At 43.9% G+C, this 23,275-nt stretch overlaps 1 protein-coding gene across 2 annotated transcripts in view; it reads left to right on the plus strand.

Annotated features, from left to right (window-relative positions):
• Nucleotides 1-12,013: 12,013 nt before the first annotated feature.
• Nucleotides 12,014-23,275, plus strand: part of LOC110534688 (prolyl 3-hydroxylase 2) — a 99,459-nt gene continuing 88,197 nt past the window's right edge. For both annotated transcript variants that reach the window (XM_021619656.3, XM_090243039.1), the window contains exon 1: nucleotides 12,014-14,975. In XM_021619656.3, the coding sequence (XP_021475331.1) occupies nucleotides 14,556-14,975 (420 nt within the window). In that variant the 5' untranslated portion in view covers nucleotides 12,014-14,555. The remainder of the gene's footprint in view (nucleotides 14,976-23,275) is intronic.

Consider the following 23,275-nt stretch of genomic DNA (forward strand, 5'->3'; position numbering starts at 1 on the left):
TTCTGTCTGACTAGTTCTGTTGTGTTGTTTCACTCTATATGAAGGTCCTTTATGTCTCCGTGTGAGATTTGTAATATAAATGAAAAGGCCTAATGAGATGCCAGGTTATTTCATAAATGTATTAATGTTGCCAGGAGAAGCCTAGTAATGGACTAAAGGAGCCTAACGTTTCTCCTTTTAGTTCAAGGACCTTACATGTTCTGTTTAAAGGTGAATTGGCTCTGGAAGCCAAAACAGCCAAACACTCCATCTAAACGTGAATCGATTCTCCATTGTGTTACAGTTCTAGAAACAAAAATCCCTTTACTTTCATATCACATCAAAATAATTTCACAAATTCAAAATACACACGGTTTTACTGGTTTTAACACAGTTAGGTGCTTCTGCACCTGCATTGCTTGCTGTGTGGGGGTTTAGACTGGGTTTCTGTACAGCACTTTGTGACATCAGCTGGTGTAAGAAGGGCTTTATAAATACATTTGATTGAATTTGATTGATTACAGACGACAGTATTTCTCAGTGACAACACATTTGTGGCGGCTGTCTTCCATTTACACACAGGTGTTCGGAGATGCAGATAGCTAATTAGCACAGGTAGTCCACTCGATCTCCCTTCTGTTTGCCGGAAACAAGCGCTGTAACATGGAAATATAGCCGAGCGGGAACCCTAACCTTAAAGGGGTGGATCAATGTAACTTTTTTCTCTTGTCTATTTGTCCATGAAAAGTCGTGTTTGTAGTCTAATTTAACTAGACTAGCCGGAAAGACCTAAGATGTACAGTTTAAGAATTTCAGTTGGTTTAGTCAATTTGTTTACAATGCCAAAAATATCCCATTCTAGATGACAACTAATTCAATCCAGTGTGCTAGTATATTTTGAAATCAGAATAGCCATGTTGGTTAGCTATCGTTTACCTTCCAACACTGTACTTCCACATACATTACAACGATCTGACATGATGTGAGACACCGGCACTGTTTTTACTCTGGTCTGGTTGGTCTGTGTCGGGGTCAAGGCAAGGACCACATGCAGGCTTCAGTAAGGATCCTATTAGTAGTGATGTGTGCATGATGCAAAGGAGAGGAGGCAGGGGAGTGGAGTCGATAGGGACATCTCCTGTTGACGCTCACTATAAATCAGTGTACATAAGATAGAAACCAGTACCCCCATATCTCTCTTATTAAACCTAGCTAGTGCATAATGAGACATGATGTAATGCATTAGTCCAAATCTGACACCAGTGTGGCTTTCGTGGCAAGGACAAAATGAAGACAAAAGTGTTAAGGTTTTCAGATGTCATAGTCAACTAAATGCTATTCCAATATAAATGCTTTTGTCAAACCTCTCTTTGGATGTGCAATTGAGACAAAGGCTGTAATGACTAGAGTTGGAAGTCTGTTCAAACTACGCCAAATACAGTATTTCAGTTAAACTAAGAAAAAACATTAGAATTAATAAAAGAGCACCTATGCATTAGCACTTCTGTTGTTGTGTCCTTTTTGGGAGATGCCATCAACTTTCTTAATATATTTCTTTTTTTACAGTATTCCAGTCACTCAGGATATCCCATGGATCTTCATCCCTCTTCCTCTCTTGCCTACCCACTGCCCGGAAGGTCAACTTTTTACTGGCAGCTACATTGCGTAATGTTATTATACTAAGGTGGCTGGCTAGATAAGCGATTCTTCAGAAAGACAGGAATTACATTAACTCCTGCCTCACCACAGTTTCATTATGAGATGGGCTGTAGGGGAGGAGTAGAGCATAGGCCTAAAACATAACACATTCACTTGTATTACTACTGTGTACCTAGTAACGAAACAAACAGAAATGGCTTCCTACTCAGAACGGATGGGAAGCACACTCCCCATTCTCCCGTAAGTCTAGAATTAGCATATCTACTGTAGGTCCGAGAATTGTCCAGACCTTAACCTCTGACCGAGAAGCAGGGATAGGACACAATGAGATGGTGGTATGCATAGGAAATGGTTCTGTGTAGTCCATTAGGTTCTTTTAATATTAGGTCCAGGCATAGAGATTCATACTGTACAGGTATGTATGTTCAATATCAATGGTTTACAAAATAATTTATCTCTATGGGTCCAGGTCCATCCATTCTGGATTATCCCTATAATAATGCTCTGGGAGAACCTTGAAGTTAATCACAACATCCTTACTGATTCAAATGCTCGTACTAGATACCAAAGGTTCTTAGTGCTGATCAAAAGTTCATGTTGGGAGAAGTAGGGTGGCAATGTGCCCTTGAGCAAGGCACTGAACACTTAAATTACTAAAGATGTCAATGTAAAATGAGTGAGAAACTAATCTTTATCCTAAGTGTTGCTGCCCACTCCCTTTGTACCAAGTGCATTTTATTAACAATATCAAAACAGAAAGGGTGAAAATATGACAGGAAACATTCATTACGAGTTGGCGCAAAAGTGAAAGTAAGGCGTTATGGTCCGGTACCGCGTCCGTACCAGCCAAATAAATAGTCGGGGAAGCCTCCTACGCCTTTACCAGTAAAACCTGAGGGAGAGGTTATTTTCCTGGCACCACTCCGTCAGGGCCATCACCTCCTCCCCGTAGGCTGTCTTGTCATTGTTGGTAATCCCCTTACCACGGTTGTGTCGTCTGCAAACTTGATGATTGAGTTGGAGACATGCATGGCCACGCAGTCAAGGGTGAACAGGGAGTACAGGAGGCACTGAGCATACACCCTTGTTTGGCCCCTGCATAAGGCAGGTGTTGTTGCCTACCCTCCTGATCTGGGGTCGGTCCATCAGGAAGTCCAGGAACCAGTTGGACAGTGTGGGGTTTCAGACCCAAGGCCCTGAGCTTAGTGATGAGCTTAGAGGGCACTATGGTGTTGAAGTTGATGAACATCATTCTTACATAGGTATTCCTCATGTCCAGAAGGGATAGGGCAGTGTGCAATGAGATGGCGATTGTGTCATTTGTGGATCTGTTGGGGCGGTATGCAAATTGGAGTGGGTCTAGGGTTTCAAGTAAGGTGGAGGTGATATGATCCTTGACTAGCCTTTCAATGCACTTCATGATAACAGAAGTGAGTGCTACAAGGTGATAGTCATTTAGTCACCTTTACTTTCTTGGGTACAGGAACAATGGTGGACATCTTGAAGCAAGTGGGGACAACAGACTGGGATAGGGAAAGATTGAATGTGTCCGTAAACACTCCAGCTAGCTGGTCTGCACATGCTCTAAGGAAGCGGCTTGGGATGCGTTCTGGGCCGGCAGCCTTGCGAGGGTTAACACGTCTTACTCACGTCGACCATGGAGAACGAAAGCTCACAGTCCTAATGTGTTAATGTTGTGCTGGTCCACGTCAGCAGCACTGTTTTCCTCGAAGCGGGCAAAGAAGGTGTGTATCTTGTCCGGCGGGAAGGCGTCAGTGTCTCCGATGTAGTTGTAAAAGTTAAATGACAAATCTTTACAACTAGGCCCCTATTGAATTAAGGCCAGGCACCACAAGCTGAAATGAAAAGGTTGCATCAAAATGTTGCATTAGTATTTGGTAGCATTGCCTTTAAATTGTTTAACTTGGGTCAAACGTTTCGAGTAGCCTTCCACAAGCTTCCCACAATAAGTTGGGTGAATTTTGGCCCATTCCTCCTGAAAGAGCTGGTGTAACTGAGTACGGTTTGTAGTATCCTTGCTCGCACACACTTTTTCAGTTCTACCCACAAATTTTCAATAGGATTGAGGTCAGGGCTTTGTGACGGCCACTCCAATACCTTGACTTTGTTGTCCTTAAGCCATTTTGCCACAACTTTGTAAGTATGGTTGGGGTTATTGTCCATTTGGAAGACCCATTTGCGACCAAGCTTTAACTTCCTGACTGATGTCTTGAGATGTTGTTTCAATATATCCACATCATTTTCCTACCTCATGATGCCATCTATTTTGTGAAGTGCACCAGGCCCTCCTGCAGAAAAGCACCCCCACAACATGATGCTGCCACCCCGTGCTTCACGGTTGGGATGGTGTTCTTCGGAATGCAAGCCTCCCCCTTTTTCCTCCAAACATAACGATGGTCATTATGGCCAAACAGTTCTATTTTTATTTCATCAGACCACAGAACATTTCTCCAAAAAGTACGATCTTTGTTCCCATGTGCAGTTGCAAACCGTATTCTGGTTTTTTTATGGCGGTTTTGAAGCAGTGGCTTCTTCCTTGCTGAGCTGACTTCCAGGTTATGTCGATGTAGGACTCGTTTTCCTGTGGAAAAATATACTTTTGTACCGGTTTTCTCCAGCATCTTCACAAGGCCTTAGCTGTTGTTCTAGGATTGATTTGTACTTTTCGCACCAAAGTACGTTCATCTCTAGGTGTCACGTTCGTTATAGCGATGAGACCAAGGCACAGCAGGATTTGAATACATCTTCTTTAAGGAAGGAAGAACACTGAATGAACTATACAAAAAACAACAAAAACTAACGTGAAACTATATAGAAAAAATGCAGACACAGGCAACTAATACATAGACAATCACCCACGAATTACCCAAAGAATATGGCTGCCTAAATATGGTTCCCAATCAGAGACAACGATAAACAGCTGCCTCTAATTGAGAACCAACCTAGGCAACCATAGACATACAAAACACCTAGACTAGTAAACAACTCCATAAACATACAATAAACCTAGACAGGACAAAACACAACAAAGCACCCGTTGTCACACCCTGACCTAACCAAAATAATAAAGAAAACAAAGATAACTAAGGTCAGGGCGTGACACTAGGAGACAGAACGCATCTCTTTCCTGAGCGGTATGCCGGCTGCGTGGTCCCATGGTGTTTATACTTGCGTACTATTGTTTGTACAGATGAACATGGTACCTACCTTCAGGCGTTTGGAAATTGCTCACAAGGATGAACCAGACTTTTGGAGGTCTACAATTTTTTATCTGAGGTCTTGGCTGGTTTCTTTTGATTTTCCCATAATGTCAAGCAAAGAGTCACTGAGTTTGAAGGTATGGCTTGAAATACATCCACAGGTGCTCCTCCAATTGACTCAAATTATGTCAATTAGCCTATCAGAAGCTTCTAAAGCCATGACATCAATTTCTGGAATTTTCCAAGCTGTTTGAAGGCACTGTCAACTTAGTGTATGTAAACTTCTGACCCATTGTGATACAGTGAATTGTAATTGTAAGTGAAATAATCACATGCACAAAGGTAGATGTCCTAACCGACTTGCCAAAACTATAGTTTGTTAACAAGAAATTTGTGGAGTGGTTGAAAAACTAGTTTTAATGACACCAACCTAAGTGTATGTAAACTTCCGACTTCAACTGTACATATCAATTTTGAGATTTGTTGGTATTTTGGTCCATTAATATTAGAACATTTAAAAAGTAAACAAACTTTTGAAAACATGTATGAAAATGTAGAATATATTTTCATTAGTTTATCATACTACTATGAATTTTATCCACTTTAAAATGGACATAAATCAATAATTTCAGAGCTCACTACACTGAATTATACAGAATTTCAAATTCCCATTTCATAGAGAATGTTACAAACTAGACTGCATTTAATAACTTACCTTGATAGATGGTGATTGGGCCTAAAAAAGGCATGTTGTCACACCCTGATCTGTTTCACCCCTCCTTGTGATTGTCTCCACCCCCTCCAGGTGTTGCTGATTTTCCCTGGTGTATTTATCGCTGTGTTTCCTGTCTCTCTGTGCCAGTTCGTCTTGTATGTTCAAGTCAACCAGCGTGTTATTTCCTGTGCGCCTGCTTTTCTATTCTCTTTTACTAGTCCTCCTGGTTTTGACCTTTGCCTGTTTTTCTGGACTCCATTCCCGCCTGCCTGACCATTCTGCCTGCCCTGACCTCGAGCCTGCCTGCCATTCTGTACCTCTGGAACTCTGAACTGGTTTTGACCTTTTGCCTGTCCACGACCGTTCTCTTGCCTACCCCTTTTGGATTGTTAGTAAACATCTTGGACTCGAACCATCTGCCTCCTGTGTCTGCATCTGGGTCTCACCTTGTCCCCTTATACTTTTGTCAGTCTTAATTCAGTGTACCATTTCCCGAAAGTCAGACTCTTTCCACACGCCAACTAATTTCTCAGCTTCTAAAGCATCTGCTTTCATCACATTCTTTGATGTTATGATGAGATACTGTATATTCTCCAGACATGCCCAGAGGGAATTGTTGCTGGAGGAAACATGTACAAAAGTATCTATATCCACAGGAAAACGAGTCCTATATCGACATAACCTGAAAGTCCGCTCAGCAAGGAAGAAGCCACTGCTTTAAAACCGCCATAAAAAAAACAGAATACGGTTTGCAACTGCACATGGGGACAAATATCATACTTTTGGGAGACATGTCCTCTGCTCTGATGAAACAAAAATAGAACTGTTTTGCCATAATGACCATCGTTATGTTTGGAGGAAAAAGGGGAGGCTTGCAAGCCAAAGAACACCCTCCCTACTGTGAAGCACGGGGGTGGCAGCATAATGTTGTGAGTGTGCTTTGCTACAGGAGGGCCTGGTGCACTTCACAAAATAGATGGCTTCATGAGGAAGGAAAATTATGTGGATATATTGAAGCAACACCTCAAGATATCAGTCAGGAAGTTAAAGCTTGGTCGCAAATGGGTCTTCCAAATGGACAATGACCCCAAGCATACTTACAAAGTTGTGGCAAAATGGCTTAAGGACAACAAAGTCAAGGTATTGAAGTGGCCGTCACAAAGGCCTGACCTCAATCGTATAGAAAATGTGTGGGCAGAACTGAAAAAGACTGTGCGAGCATGGAGGCCTACAAACCGTACTCAGTTACACCAGCTCTGCCAGGAGGAAAATTCATCCAACTCATTGTGGGAAGCTTGTGGAAGGCTACCCGAAACGTTTGACCCAAGTTAAACAATTTAAAGGCAATGCTACCAAATGCTAATTGAAATAGGAGGAAGGGAAGCGCTACTAAGGTACACAATAGTACATTTTGGTAGACAGAAGGTGCTCTTTGGTAAAAGGGGTGAATTGGTCATCAAAAAGAAAGGAGGACCAAGGCACTCTTCAAATAATTAATTAAAATGGCTTTATGTCATGTTCAGTAGAAACAAAGTTTTAAAAATCTGACGCGTTTCGGTTGCATGGCCTTCGTCAGGGAGTACAAAGAAATAATACAATGTCCTCTTTTGAACAGCTTATCCAATTAGCCCTAATTAGAAGAGGGAGTGGTTACAAAATTGATTGGACACACCTAGTAAGCAATAATACACACATTAAAAAGGGAAATACTGTAGCTATGTTATCATAAAAATACAACTCCAAGCTAGAAGTATCAGAACACTTAGAAAAGTAGTTCTAACCTTAAATATGACTGGGAGAAGTGTCAAGAATAAGAAAGAAATATATTCCATAGAACACTAGAATACAACAAAACATGAACAACAACAGTCTAAACATAGCTGAGGGCAATTGAGCAAAAAGTCCACTAGATGACAGAAAATGGTCCCATCACAACCCTACAGGAAGGGTGAGAAATCCATATCTTCATTTAAACCAGGGTATTTAGTGGCCTGTAGTTTGTAAATCCATATCTTCATTTAAACCAGGGTATTTAGTGGCCTGTAGTTTGTAAATCCATATCTTCATTTAAACCAGGGTATTTAGTGGCCTGTAGTTTGTAAATCCATATCTTCATTTAAACCAGGGTATTTAGTGGCCTGTAGTTTGTAAATCCATATCTTCATTTAAACCAGGGTATTTAGTGGCCTGTAGTTTGTAAATCCATATCTTCATTTAAACCAGGGTATTTAGTGGCCTGTAGTTTGTAAATCCATATCTTCATTTAAACCAGGGTATTTAGTGGCCTGTAGTTTGTAAATCCATATCTTCATTTAAACCAGGGTATTTAGTGGCCTGTAGTGTGTAAATCCATATCTTCATTTAAACCAGGGTATTTAGTGGCCTGTAGTTTGTAAATCCATATCTTCATTTAAACCAGGGTATTTAGTGGCCTGTAGTTTGTAAATCCATATCTTCATTTAAACCAGGGTATTTAGTGGCCTGTAGTGTGTAAATCCATATCTTAATTTAAACCAGGGTATTTAGTGGCCTGTAGTTTGTAAATCCATATCTTCATTTAAACCAGGGTATTTAGTGGCCTGTAGTTTGTAAATCCCAAAACTTTCCCTTTGGTTTAGCTGTTTCAGACGGTCCCCTTTTCTAATAGAGGCCGGAATATGATCAATACCATAGCTTGTAGGGAGGCAGGGTTGCCATGGTGTAAGGACATGTAGTGCCTTGCCATGGTGTAAGGACTTGTAGTGCCTTGCCATGGGGTAGTCTTCATTGCCTACCCGTATGGCGTACTTGTGTTCCGCTAAGCGGTCTTGAAGGCGTCTCTTTGTCCTTCCAATGTAGAACACCTTGCATTGTGGTCATTCCAATCTGTAGATGACATGAGTGGTTTTACAGTTAATGAAATGCTTGACGTAATACTCCAATTTGGAAGCTGTGTCAACAAAATTCTTCTTCTGTGCAATATTACTGCAATGGTTGTAATGGTTGCACTGGTTACATTCAAAAGAGCCCTTGGGTTTTTGGTCAAGACAAGTTTTTTAAGAGTCACCCGGAAGATAACTGTGGACTAATTTGTCATTTAAGGTAGGACATCTCTTAAAGCTTATGACTGGTGGCTCAGAAAAGACTTGGCGTAGTAGCGTATCACTTTGGATGATTCCCCAATTATTTTTAATTATTATTTTAATGTTCTCTGCTTCAGTGCTGTATCTTGGAACAAAATACACTCTCTGATGTATCACGAGGCACCCCCCTTCGCAACAAGTTCTCTCTGTCAAGTAATCCAGCCCTTATACCTGCATCTTTCAGGACCTGAACACTGTAGCACTGATTCAAGAAGTGATTCTGCAGATTTGACACTGTAGTCTGTTTCCTGATCACAAATTCTGCAGACTCTTTGGAATTGGCCATATGTAATATTGTCTTTTAGCCTTTTGGGGTGGAAGCTGTCTGCCCTCAGAATGGTATTCCCATCTGTAGGCTTCCTAAAGATTGATGTGTGCAAACAACCTTTGTCATTTTTACCAATGTCGAGGTCCAAAAAATGAATGTTACCCTTGCTGTACTCCATAGTTAGTTTGATGTTAGGGTTAATGTTGTTAAGGTATTGGTGGAAGGAAATAAGTTCATCTTCTAAGCCGGACCAAAACAGGCAATCATCATCAATATAGGGTCCCCACCATATAATCCGGTCAAAGAAATGGTTATTAGAAGGATCCAAAATGAAGTCATTTTCCCATTTACCCAAGTACAAACCAGCATAGGAAGGGCTGTAGCTCCCATGGCACATCCTTTGACCTGTTTAATACGGTCCTGAAAGATAAAGATGTTATAATTAAGAGTCCATTCAGTCAGTGAGACAGTGAATTCTGTAGGAGGCATCTCAGTCTCAGGTCGGGTTCTCAAGAAATGGTGCATAGCTGCCAAACCTTGTTCATGCTCAATGGTGGTGTATAGAGACTCCACATCCATGGTGACTAAAAAGGAAGCTGTACCTATATTGTTCAACTCCTTAATGTTGTTCAACACATCTGTGGTATCTTGAAGATAGGCTGGGAATGACGTCAGAAAAGGCTTAATAAAGTAATCAATGTACGTAGAGATGGGTTCTGTCAGACTTTCATTACCACTAATGACTGGTCTGTCTGCTAATGACTGGTCTGTCTGCTAATGACTGGTCTTACCACTAATGACTGGTCTGTCTGCTAATGACTGGTCTTACCACTAATGACTGGTCTGCCTGCTAATGACTGGTCTGTCTGCTAATGACTGGTCTTACCACTAATGACTGGTCTTACCGCTAATGACTGGTCTGTCTGCTAATGACTGGTCTTACCACTAATGACTGGTCTTACTGCTAATGACTGGTCTGTCTGCTAATGACTGGTCTTACCACTAATGACTGTTCTTACCGCTAATGACTGGTCTTACCGCTAATGACTGGTCTTACCACTAATGACTGGTCTTACCACTAATGACTGGTCTTACCACTAATGACTGGTCTTACCACTAATGACTGGTCTTACCACTAATGACTGGTCTTACCACTAATGACTGGTCTTACCGCTAATGACTGGTCTGCCTGGGGGTTTTCAAGATTTTTGTGCACCTTTGGAAGAAGATAAAAAGAAGCCAGACTGCCATTGAAAAGACATTTGAACTCATTGTCTGAAATGTAGCCATTCTCCTTAGCTTCTGTGGGGATCCCTTTCAATTCAGTTTTTAGGTCGTCTGTAGGGTTGAAGGTAGAATTCATCATTGTCTAATTGACGGTAGGTTTCTGTCACATATTTGTCTTTACTCCACACTACGGTATCGCCACCTTTGTCTGTTTTTTTTAACCACAATCTGTTCATTTTTGGACAGTGATTCAACTGCATCCCGCTCTGTCTTAGAAAGATTACATCGTGTTTGGTTGGAGTCCATTTTAAACAGATTCTCCACATCAAAATTCACTTTCTTGGCAAACGCTGTGTACTACTCACTTCACAGAGGAGGGCAAACTGTCTCTAACCAGAATAGAAAGAGGAGAGGGAGGCCCCGGTGCACAACTGAGCAAGAGGACATTAGCGCAAGTACATTAGAGTGTCTAGTTTGAGAAACAGATGCCTCACAAGTCCTCAACTGGCAGCTCCATTAAATAGTACCCGCAAAACACCAGTCTCAACGTCAACAGTGAAGAGGTGACTCCGGGATGATGGCCTTCCAGTCAGAGTTGCAAAGAAAAATCCACATCTCAGACTGGCCAATAAATAGAAAATATTAAGATGGGCAAAAGAGCACAGCCACTGGACAGAGGAACTTGAGAGGAACTAGAGCCCATTTGTGCTGTTCTGTGATGGGAGCAGTACACAGCGTTGTACGAGATCTTCTGTTTCTTGGCAATTTCTCGCATGGAATAGCCTTCACTTCTGAGACAAAGAATAGCCTGACAAGTTTCAGAAAAAGTCTTTGTTTCTGGCCATTTTGAGCCTGTATTTGAACCCACACATGCTGATGCTCCAGATACTCAACTAGTCTAAAGAAGGCCAGTTTTATCGCTTTTTTAATTAGCACAACAGTTTTCAGCTTTGCTAACATAATTGCAAAAGGGTTTTCTAATGATCAACTAGCCTTTTAAAATTATAAACATGGATTAGCTAACAAAACGTGCCACTGGAACACAGGAGTGATGGTTGCTGGTAATGGGCCTCTGTACGCCTATGTAGATATTCCACAAAAAAATCAGCCGTTTCCAGCTTCAATAGTCATTTACAACATTAACAATGTCTACACTGTGTTTCTGATCAATTTGATGTTATTTTAATGGACAACAAATGTGCTTTTCTTTCAAAAACAAGGACATTTCTATGTGACCCCACACTTTTAAACGGTAGTGTATATATTCCCTTTCGTATATAGAGCACTACTTTTGCCAGGGCTCATAGGGCTCTGGTCAGAAGTAGTGCACTATGTAGGTAATAGGGTGCCATTTGGGACACATTTATATCATCCTAGTGTGGGGGTTTATTATTAATGAGAGATACAGATTGTCTCCATGGCGCACACCAAAATGTGGAATAGTAAAATCGTAAATCTCATCCCTTTGCCAAAACATGCTTTCGGCCCCCGAGCTCAGAGGAGTTGCCGACTTTTGAAAGTTATCCAAACAATTATTTATTTATTTTTGACTGGAGAGTAATATGATGCCTTGCCGATTTGTTGTTGTTGCTCATTATATCTAGTGTCAGATAATACCTGTATTGAAGGGTATTGGCTAGACACATTATGGTTCACCACAGTGCCAAACACATGTTTACATTGACAGAGGTGCCTACAGAGTTATTGGTAATCTACTGAGAAAGTTAACTGTTGTGCAAAGATGACCTAATTGCTGGCTTACTAAACCGATGTTCACGTAGTGGTGGGCCATATAATTTTCACTGTTTAAAAGCATTGAGTGCCCTCTACTGGGGTGGCAGGGTAGCCTAGTGGTTAGAGCGTTGGACTAGTAACCGGAAGGTTGCAAGTTCAAATCCCCGAGCTGACAAGGTACAAATCTGTCGTTCTGCCCCTGAACAGGCAGTTAACCCACTAGGCCGTCATTGAAAATAAGAATTTGTTCTTAACTGACTTGCCTAGTTAAAGGTTAAAAAAATAACAGCATTCAGCAACAGTTGGGTTAGCTGGCAGGTCGAGGACTGTAATTACAAAGGCTGCAATTGTATTCATGAGTTAACTAATCATCCATTGAGTAAGAATTTGATTTGAACACTTGCATGTTCCCCAATGGTTTAATGAGTTGCTGAGTTGAGTTGGTGTATCATGGGACAGTTAATATCACAATCCATATGGCTCATATTGTGGTATACAAATAGTTATTCCCCATCCAAAATATTGATTCATACTGTATGCTGATCTTGTTGTTGAAAGGAAAAAAGCCGGGTTCCCCAACAGGCGGGTGATTTGACAGCTCTTTGGTCTTGGAGTTTGGCGTGTGACTGTTTGAGGTTGTGGACAGGTGTCTTTTATACTGATAAGAAGTTCAAACAGGTGCCATTAATACAGGTAACGAGTGGAGGAAGAAGAAGTTACAGGTCTGTGAGAGCCATCCACCATTATTTGCAAATAAATAAATAAAAAATCCTAAAATGTGATTTTCTGGATTTTTTTTCTCATTTTGTCTGTCATAGTTAAATTGTACCTATGATGAAAATTACAGGCCTCTCATCTTTTTAAGTGGGAGAACTTGCCCAATTGGTGGCTGACTAAATACTTTTTTGCCCCACTGTATATGTGATCGTATACAAATGTAAGCAAGGTTTGAAAGGATTATGTTTTAGTCTGTTTGGGCCTCTTGCGGTCAATTTGCAATCTACAAATGATTTGTAATTATGGTCCGGCCCCCTGATCATCACTTCAAAATCAGCTCACGGCTGTATCTAGTTGATGATCCCTGGAATAAAGTATTGCTGATATACAGGTAACTGCACAAAATAAAGGAAACACCAACATAAAGTGTCTTTATAGGGCGTTGGACCACCACGAGCCACCAGAACAGCTTCAAGTGTCTGGAAGTCTTCTATGAGAAACTCCATCATTTGGTGTTTTGTTGATGGTGGTGGAAAACACTGTCTCCGACACCGCTCCGACACCACTCCAGAATCTCCCATAAGTGTTCAATTGGTCTTAGTTGTGGTGACTGATACTTTTTTTTGTATTGCTATCCTTGTAGGGACCAAGGAATTGATTTCCATCCAAAATCCTATTTTCCCTAACCCTAACCCTGACCTTAACCCCTTAATCCTAACCCCAATTGTAACCCTAAACCTAACCTCTAAGCCTAAAATAGCATTTTTCCTAAAATGTCTCCCAATTTTCCTTGTTTTACTATCCTTATGAGGACTTATGGTACCCACAAGGGTAGAAACACACACACACACACACACACAAGCCTTTAAACCTCCTATGCTCTTTTGAGACCCCTCTTTCAAAGTCACTGAGATATCTTCTTCTAGCCATGGTAACCAACATAATGGGCAACTGGTTATTGACCCTAAGCATGATGGGATGTTAATTAACTCAGGAATCACACCTGTGCAAGCACCTGCTTTCAATATATTTTCTTGTTTTATTTAGGCATTTACCTGTATATGCCATAGGGGCAAGTAAAGAAGCTCTGCAGAAAGTACTAGAAAGAGTATTGGGACCAGTAGAGGGAGACAGTGTACAGTGATTGAACATTTTCAGAGCTTGTTACTCGAGAAGATCTGAGGTACCGTGGCGCTGTTCCACTCTAGCCATTCTTCGATCTCAGAACATGTTCGGTTAAAGGAAAACAGGGAATGAAAAGAGTCTCATTTAACATTGTGTCGCCAAACTTGTGTATTTATAGGAAAATATATACTAGAAGGTAGACCTGTAGCGTAGCCTTATCCAACAGTACTAGAAAACGCTGAAACTGAACAGTAGTTACTGTATCCCGTGTGTTACTAGTACATATTCTAGATATACATGTTGACACTAAACAGTAGACTACATCCAGTTAGGATTTATATATTTTTGTTGTGAAGTAGCCTATAGATTTAGGCTGATTGTTGCTATGATAAAATAGTTATTTCATGTAGTGCCATCCGGCAATTCATAAAGCTTAGTCTAGTACCTTTACAATTGTGTCAAATGACTGCTAATATCGTAAGAACTCAGTGAGATGTCACCATTGATTTAATCGCAGTCGCAATCGGAGTTAGTAGGGCGAGAGTGGGGGGGTCATTACAGAAAATGTTTCCTTGACTGAAGTAGTCCCATTTACGCCCCGCCATTACCGTCCGGAACATCTGCCAAAAGACTCATTGAATGGGAAGCAAACCTTTTTCAACGTTTAGCCTACCACGTGACTATCACATCTTCTATCTGGACTCCGCAAGCTGTCCTGGTAATTTTATCACAAAACCGAGGAGCTTGTGCAAACTGGTGCGCGTGGAAAAAGATAACTAACGCCGAAGATGGATGTTGTGCATTTTTCCATTGGTAGTATCTTGTCGATTGCTCTTCAAGCGCTGTTGTTGTCTTCTTCATATGGTTCGTTGGAGCCCTACGACCTTTTATACAACAATGCCGTCGAAGCATTTTACAGAAAAGACTATAAAGATGTGGTGCGACACATGGAGGGTGCGCTCAGAAGCTACGCAGAAGTCCGCCAGACTAAAGTCCGATGTCGGCTGAGATGCCAGAACCAGCACCCGTTTGATTCCGCCTCCATGGACCTGCAGTTCTTTGACGTGGTTCTCCGAAGATCCTATTGTCAGAACGAGTGCATTGAGGAAAAAGTTGGAACACAGTCCATGCACAAAATCAGCGAGGATGTCATCCAGGATTTCCACAGACGAATCCCGTACAACTATCTTCAGTTGGCTTATCAGAAGGTAAAATATTTTTTAGTAAATCTCACCAACAACTTTTGATGTAGTTATTTATTATATTAGTCATCTTTATTAGGCTACAGTGCATCATTCGGTGTCCTACACAGGCCACTGCAATAAGCTCTTGCGCAGCTGTATTCTCACCCAGCTGTTGCTGCTGCTGAGCAACGTGACGCCGTCTCTACCCGGTGAGCTGTTGGCTGTGTTACAGTGTTGTCCTTTCCGTAGCGACGGGAGAAAAGACACACACACTGTTACGCTCAACTATATCTGATATAGCCTACTGTATCAGTTTTGTTGCAAATCATTTAGGGGACTTGAGTGAAACTTTGTCTTTCCCCATTCCTACTGTCTCCAATTACTAGCGTAAATATAACACAACGGGCTATAGTAGCACAGGTCCGACACTGAGAGGGTAATTTCCGTCAGTTATATGAAGCATCTTCACAAAACGTACTATTTCTCTAAAGCTAGCACGACTTTCTCACACACGCATGCACATCCATAGTAGGCCTACACACACCTCAGGTTATGGAATTGTGACAGCACCTCCCCCACTAGGTCTCTCCCTGCATTCATTCATAACGTTTTCCAGACAATACCTCTGCCATTGAATCGAAACAGGTACACACATCGGTGAACTTGTTCTCCATCAGAGAATTTCACGGTTCCTTTTTTTTATGGCCTGATGGTGTGCCGGTGTCATGCCAACAGCTGGCAGCAGCCACAGAAGTGTGTGTATGTGTTTGCTTTGGCTGCCAGTTACTCCTCGACAACCAACCAGCCCATTACACAGACACTACTACACTGGTATCTGATTACTTATATTTGTATTTATTTAACTAGGCAAGTTGGTTAAGAACAAATTCTTATTTACAATGACACCTACCCTGGCCAAACCCCAACGACCCTGGGCCAATTGTTTGCTGCCCTATGGGACTCCCAATCACGGCCTGATGTGATACAGCCTGGATTACATGGTGGTGCCCCTCAAATCCAGATTTGACATTGGACTGTCTAAAAACACAAACATGTATATGCCTGCCTAACAACATTTCAAAAATAGTGAATTATTCCCATCTCTAAAGCACCAACAACATCACATCTATTTGATCAAGATCTATATGAACTGTGAAGAAATCTCAAGTGCCCCGTTCACCGCTCACCTCCCCTCTTTAACACTAGAACCGCTAAAGCAGTCATTTTCACTGGTCATGATTTTATAGTTGTTATTACTCTGCCATTTAAAAAGTCAAGCCCCCTTACTTCATTGACTTGTCCTATATAAGTCTACATAACACACTGTGCTTGTTAGAATCTTAATATCACAAACAGAACTGGAGTGGAGTTATAACCAGTTTTATGAGGGCATGTCACTTTTTAAAATGTTTTTCCACCGTTGGTCCTCCTTCTGACAGTAGGGCCTGCTCCTCCTTCTGACAGTAGGGCCTGCTCCTCCTTCTGACAGTAGGGCCTGCTCCTCCTTCTGACAGTAGGGCCTGCTCCTTCTTCTGACAGTAGGGCCTGCTCCTTCTTCTGACAGTAGGGCCTGCTCCTTCTTCTGACAGTAGGGCCTGCTCCTTCTTCTGACAGTAGGGCCTGCTCCTTCTTCTGACAGTAGGGCATGCTCCTTCTTCTGACAGTAGGGCCTGCTCCTTCTTCTGACAGTAGGGCCTGCTCCTCCTTCTGACAGTAGGGCCTGCTCCTCCTTCTGACAGTAGGGCCTGCTCCTCCTTCTGACAGTAGGGCCTGCTCCTCCTTCTGACAGTAGGGCCTGCTCCTCCTTCTGACAGTAGGGCCTGCTCCTCCTTCTGACAGTAGGGCCTGCTCCTCCTTCCGACAGTAGGGCCTGCTCCTCCTTCCGACAGTAGGGCCTGCTCCTCCTTCCGACAGTAGGGCCTGCTCCTCCTTCCGACAGTAGGGCCTGCTCCTCCTTCCGACAGTAGGGCCTGCTCCTTCTTCCGACTGTTAAAAGTGCATCTGATAATCACCCTGATAATTGCCTCAACTGAACCTAAAGTATTCCCGAAACAAATTTCACACATATAACAGCAGATTAAATACATTAAGAAAAGTATGATGGGGTAGAATGGGCGAGTTAATGAAGCGAACAATGAATAATTGTGCAATCACCAATTGTGAATGAAGAACAGGTCTGGCCATTTATTATATTGATCCATTCTAATCTTAAAGGGGTATGTACCCGATATCAGTCCACCTAATAAAAGCAGTAGTCTACTCTGACCTACTGGGAGAAGGCTACACAGTGACAGCGTGCGTGATTATACATGCTGAACAGCTTTCAATATCTGGGAAAATATCCACATTGGGCAGCGGGTGAGCAAGTGTCTGAGAATGTGGTGGTGAGGCTTGTTGAACTTTAATGTCACCATGGACAATTTCTTCACTTCACTGTCAGTGGCGAACAAGTTGCTTGCAAAGAAAACAAGTCTGGCCGGCCCCATGAACAAATACAGGAGCTCCCTCCCTCTGCACCAAATAAGGCACCTGCACAGCCATGGTACAGCACAACAGTGCTGAAGAATGACAAGATGACAGGAACACGATAAAGAGAAAACCGGAGACGATTACGCACAACAAACCAAACAAAAGTATGTCAAGTGTCAAGTAAGTGAAAGTTACCAAAATTGTGTCAACTGTTAGGAAAAGGGATAACAGCTCAATTAAATTCAGCTGTTAGAACGTGACAGTCAGAATGACTGCTCATTAGCTTGAAGGGGGGGTGGGGAGTGGTCCGTCAAGACCCAGCGGTTCTAGTGTTAAGGTCTACACTGAGTGTACAAAACTTTAGGAACACCTTCCTAATATTGAGTTTCACCCCCTTTGCCCTCAGAAGAGCCTCAATTCATCAGGGCATGGACTTTACAAACTGTCAAAAGTGTTCCACAGGGATGCTGGTCCATGTTGACTCCAATGCTTCCCACAGTTGTGTTAAGTTAGCTGTATGTCCTTTGGGTGGTGGACCATTTTTGATACACAGGAAACTGTTGAGCGTGAAAAACCCAGCAGTGTTGCCGTTCTTGACACTCAGTTCCTGGCACCTACTACCATACCCAGTTAGGCATTTAACTCTTCTGTCTTGCCCATTGACCCTCTGAATGGCACACATACACAATCCACATCTCAATTGTCTCAAGACTTTTAAAAATCATTCTTTACCCTGTCTCCTCCCCTTCATCTACACTGATTTGAAGTGGATTTAACAAGTGATATCAACAAGGGATCATAGCATTCATGTGGTCAGTCTGTCATGGAAAGAGCAGGTGTTTCATGCAAAGAGCAATGTTTTATCGACTCAGTGTATTATAGTAATAATCATCATCATCATAATAGGGGGCATGTTTAGGTCATGTACTGTATGGCGTTGTCCCAGCCCTATAAATCTGTGCTCAAAGGGAAATGTATTATGATATTTTCAAGCAGAATAATAGGCTCAAGGGCCTCCCGGGTGGCGCAGTGGTTAAGGGCGCTGTACTGCAGCGCCAGCTGTGCCACCAGAGACTCTGGGTTCGCGCCCAGGCTCTGTCGTAACCGGCCGCGACCAGGAGGTCCGTGGGGCGACGCACAATTGGCCTAGCGTCGTCCGGGTTAGGGAAGGGTTGGCCAGTAGGGATATCCTTGTCTCATTGCGCACCAGTGACTCCTGTGGCGGGCCGGGCACAGTGCGCGCTAACCAAGGTTGCCAGGTGCACGGTGTTTCCTCCGACACATTGGTGCGGCTGGCTTCCGGGTTGGATGCGCGCTGTGTTAAGAAGCAGTGCGGCTTGGTTGGGTTGTGTATCGGAGGACGCATGACTTTTAACCTTTGTCTCTCCCGAGCCCGTACGGGAGTTGTAGCGATGAGACAAGATAGTAGCTACTAAAAAAACAATTGGATACTACGAAATTGGGGATAAAACGGGGTAAAATTAAACATTTAAAAATAATAATGTCTCCATGGCTGTTTTCTCGATAGCCTCCTCCACATGTCTCTGCATGTCTCCCAGCGTGTTGATGTCTTTATGAACTGGCTAAAATGTGACATATCAAGGCCTTGAGGTACAAAGGTAGATCTGAGGCATTCCTATTGGCTGGCCTAATATGACTTTATCGATAAGAGCAGGCTCTGTGAGTGTGTGTCGAGCTGGCTGCGTGTTCGCGGTGTTGTCGAGCCGGAGGCACGTTCGCGGTGTTGTCGAGCCGGGGGCGTGTTCGCGGTGTTGTCGAGCCGGGGGCGCGTTCGCGGTGTTGTCGAGCCGGGGGCGTGTTCGCGGTGTTGTCGAGCTAGGGGCGTGTTCGCGGTGTTGTCGAGCTGGGGGCGCGTTCGCGTCCGTGGTGTTGTCGAGCCAGGGGCGTGTGGGTGTTGTTGAGCCGGGGGCGTGCGCGTTCTCGAGCGGGGGCGTGCGCGTTGTCGAGCCGGGGTCGTGCGCGTTGTCGAGTCAGGGGCACGTGCACGCGGGTGTTTGTGAAAATAGACAACATTCCTCCACTATTTAACATTCCAGCCTCGCACACTCACCACTGGACCGGCTCTCTGGCATAATGGCCCCTTTCGGGCCTGGCAGCAGAAGGGCCCACAGACACCAACACAGACACGCCAACTGTTCTACTCTAGTCTGACTGGTGCGTGTCCCAATTCTCCAACCATTTAGCCAGGTAAATATTGTGTTTTCCAGTTGTTTGCTTTACTAAAAGGAGAGACATGCCAGGCTTGTGCAGGAGGTAAAGGGAGACTCTTGTTCTGCCCTAGGTAGCCCCCAGTAGTAGCTGGTGGTTGGCCAGAGCTGGCTCCACATCCTAAAGCCACAGCAGGATCAAAAGCCCTCAGCGGGCCCTGGACTCCCAGGACCTAGTCTCATCGGCTCCTAGGCTATGTTGCTTATCTCCAACATCCTGGGGAGGGTGACCGGTAGGCCACTGAGGGATGTGTGAACTGTTGTGAACCAAAGATTCTAACCACATTCTGTCCATATAGGCCCTGTAGGTGCTGTTTTGGGGGGGGGGGGGGGATGTCTCTCTTTAGTGACTTGTTTCCCATGCCCATGTTTTGAAGTTTTGTTTGTGGCTAGGAAAGTTATTGCGTTATTGTTCACCATTTATTGCCAATTAACCGCAACACATTTATAGAGACAAAGGAACGAAGGAAATTTAATCACTTAAACATCTGTATTTATTTGGGATTTGGCTAGGGTCAGAGGTTATTTACAGCTCTAAATAGGGCCAGATGGCCCAACTGTTTGATTTATAATTAATTCATGAAGTTATATGACACATGAGGACAGTCTGCCTTTGCAAATTCCATCTGGCCCACCATATGACACATTGGACTGCACGTTGCTATGTATCTCATTGTGGATAAACTGATTTCCTATTGTCACTTTGTTTGGGAACCCCCCCCCCCCTAGGTCACCATACTGTCTGGATCCTGCTGTTCTTGAAGCCACAGTGTTCCACAGTGTTTACTTTGTGTCTTTTATTGTTGCATTGTCGAGAAGGAACCTGCCAGTAAGCATTTTGTTTGACGGTGTATCCCGTACATATGTGTAATAAAACATGAAACCTCTCTCTCCGGAGTGCCACGTTTTTCACCAGTTTTCGCTCAAGGCTCTACACACATGAGCAATTCAGGTACTTGTTTCTCCACTGTGAATGATGGTTTGATATCCACTCAGCAGGCTACCTGTTGTTGATCAGCTCCAACCCTCTCCTACATGGATCTCTGAGATGAAAACGTGGGCAGGACTTATGTGGACCTGGGGGGGGGGTGACCTTAACCAATTACTAGGACTCATTTTCCACTACGCAACAGTGTAGTGATCATCGTGGCATCTGCCTCCTTGAATGCGTTGTCGTCACACTGATCCAATTAGCCAACCAGCCAAGAAGAGAAGGAAAGGGAGTAGAACCCCAGTTAGGGGGGATCCCCACACCGAATGGATCCCCAGCTAGGAGGGATCCCCACACCGAATGGATCCCCAGCTAGGAGGGATCCCCACATCGAATGGAAGCCCAGCTAGGAGGGATCCCCACATCGAATGGAAGCCCAGCTAGGAGGGATCCCCACATCGAATGGAAGCCCAGCTAGGAGGGATCCCCACACCGAATGGATCCCCAGCTAGGAGGGATCCCCAGCTAGGAGGGATCCCCACATCGAATGGAAGCCCAGCTAGGAGGGATCCCCACACCGAATGGAAGCCCAGCTAGGAGGGATCCCCACATCGAATGGAAGCCCAGCTAGGAGGGATCCCCACATCGAATGGAAGCCCAGCTAGGAGGGATCCCCACATCGAATGGAAGCCCAGCTAGGAGGGATCCCCACATCGAATGGAAGCCCAGCTAGGAGGGATCCCCACACCGAATGGAAGCCCAGCTAGGAGGGATCCCCACATCGAATGGAAGCCCAGCTAGGAAGGTTGGAGTTGGAAACTGGGGTTTTTCGAGTGGAAAAATATCTCCCCCACATTTCTATTACACAATGTTCTGGAGCAGTATCTGGCATGGGGAGAGCAGATCCTGGTGTTGTCCTCTGTTGCTGATAATTGAAGAGGACTTAAGAGCTGAGAAGGAGGAAGGGGTCGAGGGACTGAATATTATTTACATCAAACAGAAATCCATCCTATAATGGCGGTGTCATGGTGACCCCAGGATAGAGAGAATTTATCTCTGGAACCTGTTGATAAGGGATATTACTCACTGATGAAGGATAGGAGCTTAGACAGGGAAGATGCATGGTGAAAGAGCCAGAGCACAACCTTCGTCTCCACATTCCTGTGTTGAGAGTCAGCTCTAGCCCACAGGTTAAGGACCCGGAGCAATGCAGGGTTTTTCCTATATGCATTTATTAGCGGTGGCCCACCGCACTTTTAAATGGATAATCGTTGGATCGATGACTGGAAGTCTACGGGAACAGCTAGCATGTCATTGCTAGCTTTCCTCGCTAGTAGCAGTGCACATTAACTTCTGCATGTGTGTCACTCCTGAATCCACCGCTGATTGGTTGACTCTGAAGCGTGCCTTTACTAACTTACTGCACTGTGCCCACGGTGATGATGGCTGGCCCTAGACAGAGTGGCACTGGGCACGGCCAAAGACTGTCTGCATGACTGCCTCTGAGCGGATACCAGCACAGCAGGAATGTGGGCGCACTCTCCCTATTGAACTGTTCTGTGTTACAGCATCACACTAATGCTCTCTACCTCATTTAACAATCAGAAGGCTGGGGGAAAGGAGGGAAGACGCTGGGAAGCACTGCCTAGAAGACTGCAGTGTTTGTGACGGGAGATGAGGCTGCAGAGAGAGAGAGAAGAGAGAAACCTGGCCAGGAAGTGACATTCTCAACTGTGTTGACATAATTGTAAAGCCTTAATCAATCCACAGAGACAAGTTGGTTGTCCATGCACTCATTTCTGCATCCAGGAGCAGGGGTAGTGTATACTGGGTAGTGTACACTAAAGGCAGGACAGGTGCTTCTGCTGTTTGTTTGATATTGGTTCCAGCTCCTTGCTTTAGATCAACCTGGGAATTGGGCATAATGACCCACAGTGCATTCCTAATCATGTGTAATGTATTGGAGGAGCACAACATCCCTCGTCATGGCAGGGAGCAGTAGCCTGTTCTAACCAGCCGGCGACCAAAGTGGAGGGTTTCTCTTACTTATTCTTGTTTTCATTAAAGAGGCGTTCATCAGTTTGTGTGGAGGGCTCCGGGTTTGGCATTGAAGTGAGAGTTTAGTGGTTCCTGTATTCTCCATTTTGTGTGTGTGTGTGTGTGTGTGTGTGTGTGTGTGTGTGTGTGTGTGTGTAAATATGTGATGTGATTTCTTGTGTGGCCTGTGAGGGGATGAACTTGAGTGTAACCTTGGGAAGGATCCTGTCTATGGAAAAAGGTGAAGTCTCTTGCCATGCTCAGCGTCTGTTAAACTTAACTAATGTGACTATATGATGTAGGTTTAGATCAGCTGTGGGACCTTCCCTCTTATCCGTTCTGAATGAAGTATCTGGGAAGTGAAACTTCGACAGCTTTGTGAGGGTAGACTGCTGTGAGGCCAGACAGCACATCCAGAGAGACCAAAGGGCCATTTGTCTATGGAACTGACCGTTTACTGTTAATCCAGTTACTGTTAATCCCACAGAACTACACTATGGGCTTTGAGGGAGAGGTGTAGAGGGAGCGCTGGAGAGGTGTAGAGGGAGCACTGTAGAGGGAGAGGTGTAGAGGGAGCGCTGTAGAGGGAGAGGTGTAGAGGGAGCACTGTAGAGGGAGAGGTGTAGAGGGAGCACTGTAGAGGGAGAGGTGTAGAGGGA

The sequence above is a fragment of the Oncorhynchus mykiss genome, chromosome 1 (genome assembly GCF_057628025.1).
Source record: "Oncorhynchus mykiss isolate SJ-2025 chromosome 1, ASM5762802v1, whole genome shotgun sequence".
Lineage (NCBI taxonomy): Eukaryota > Metazoa > Chordata > Actinopteri > Salmoniformes > Salmonidae > Oncorhynchus > Oncorhynchus mykiss.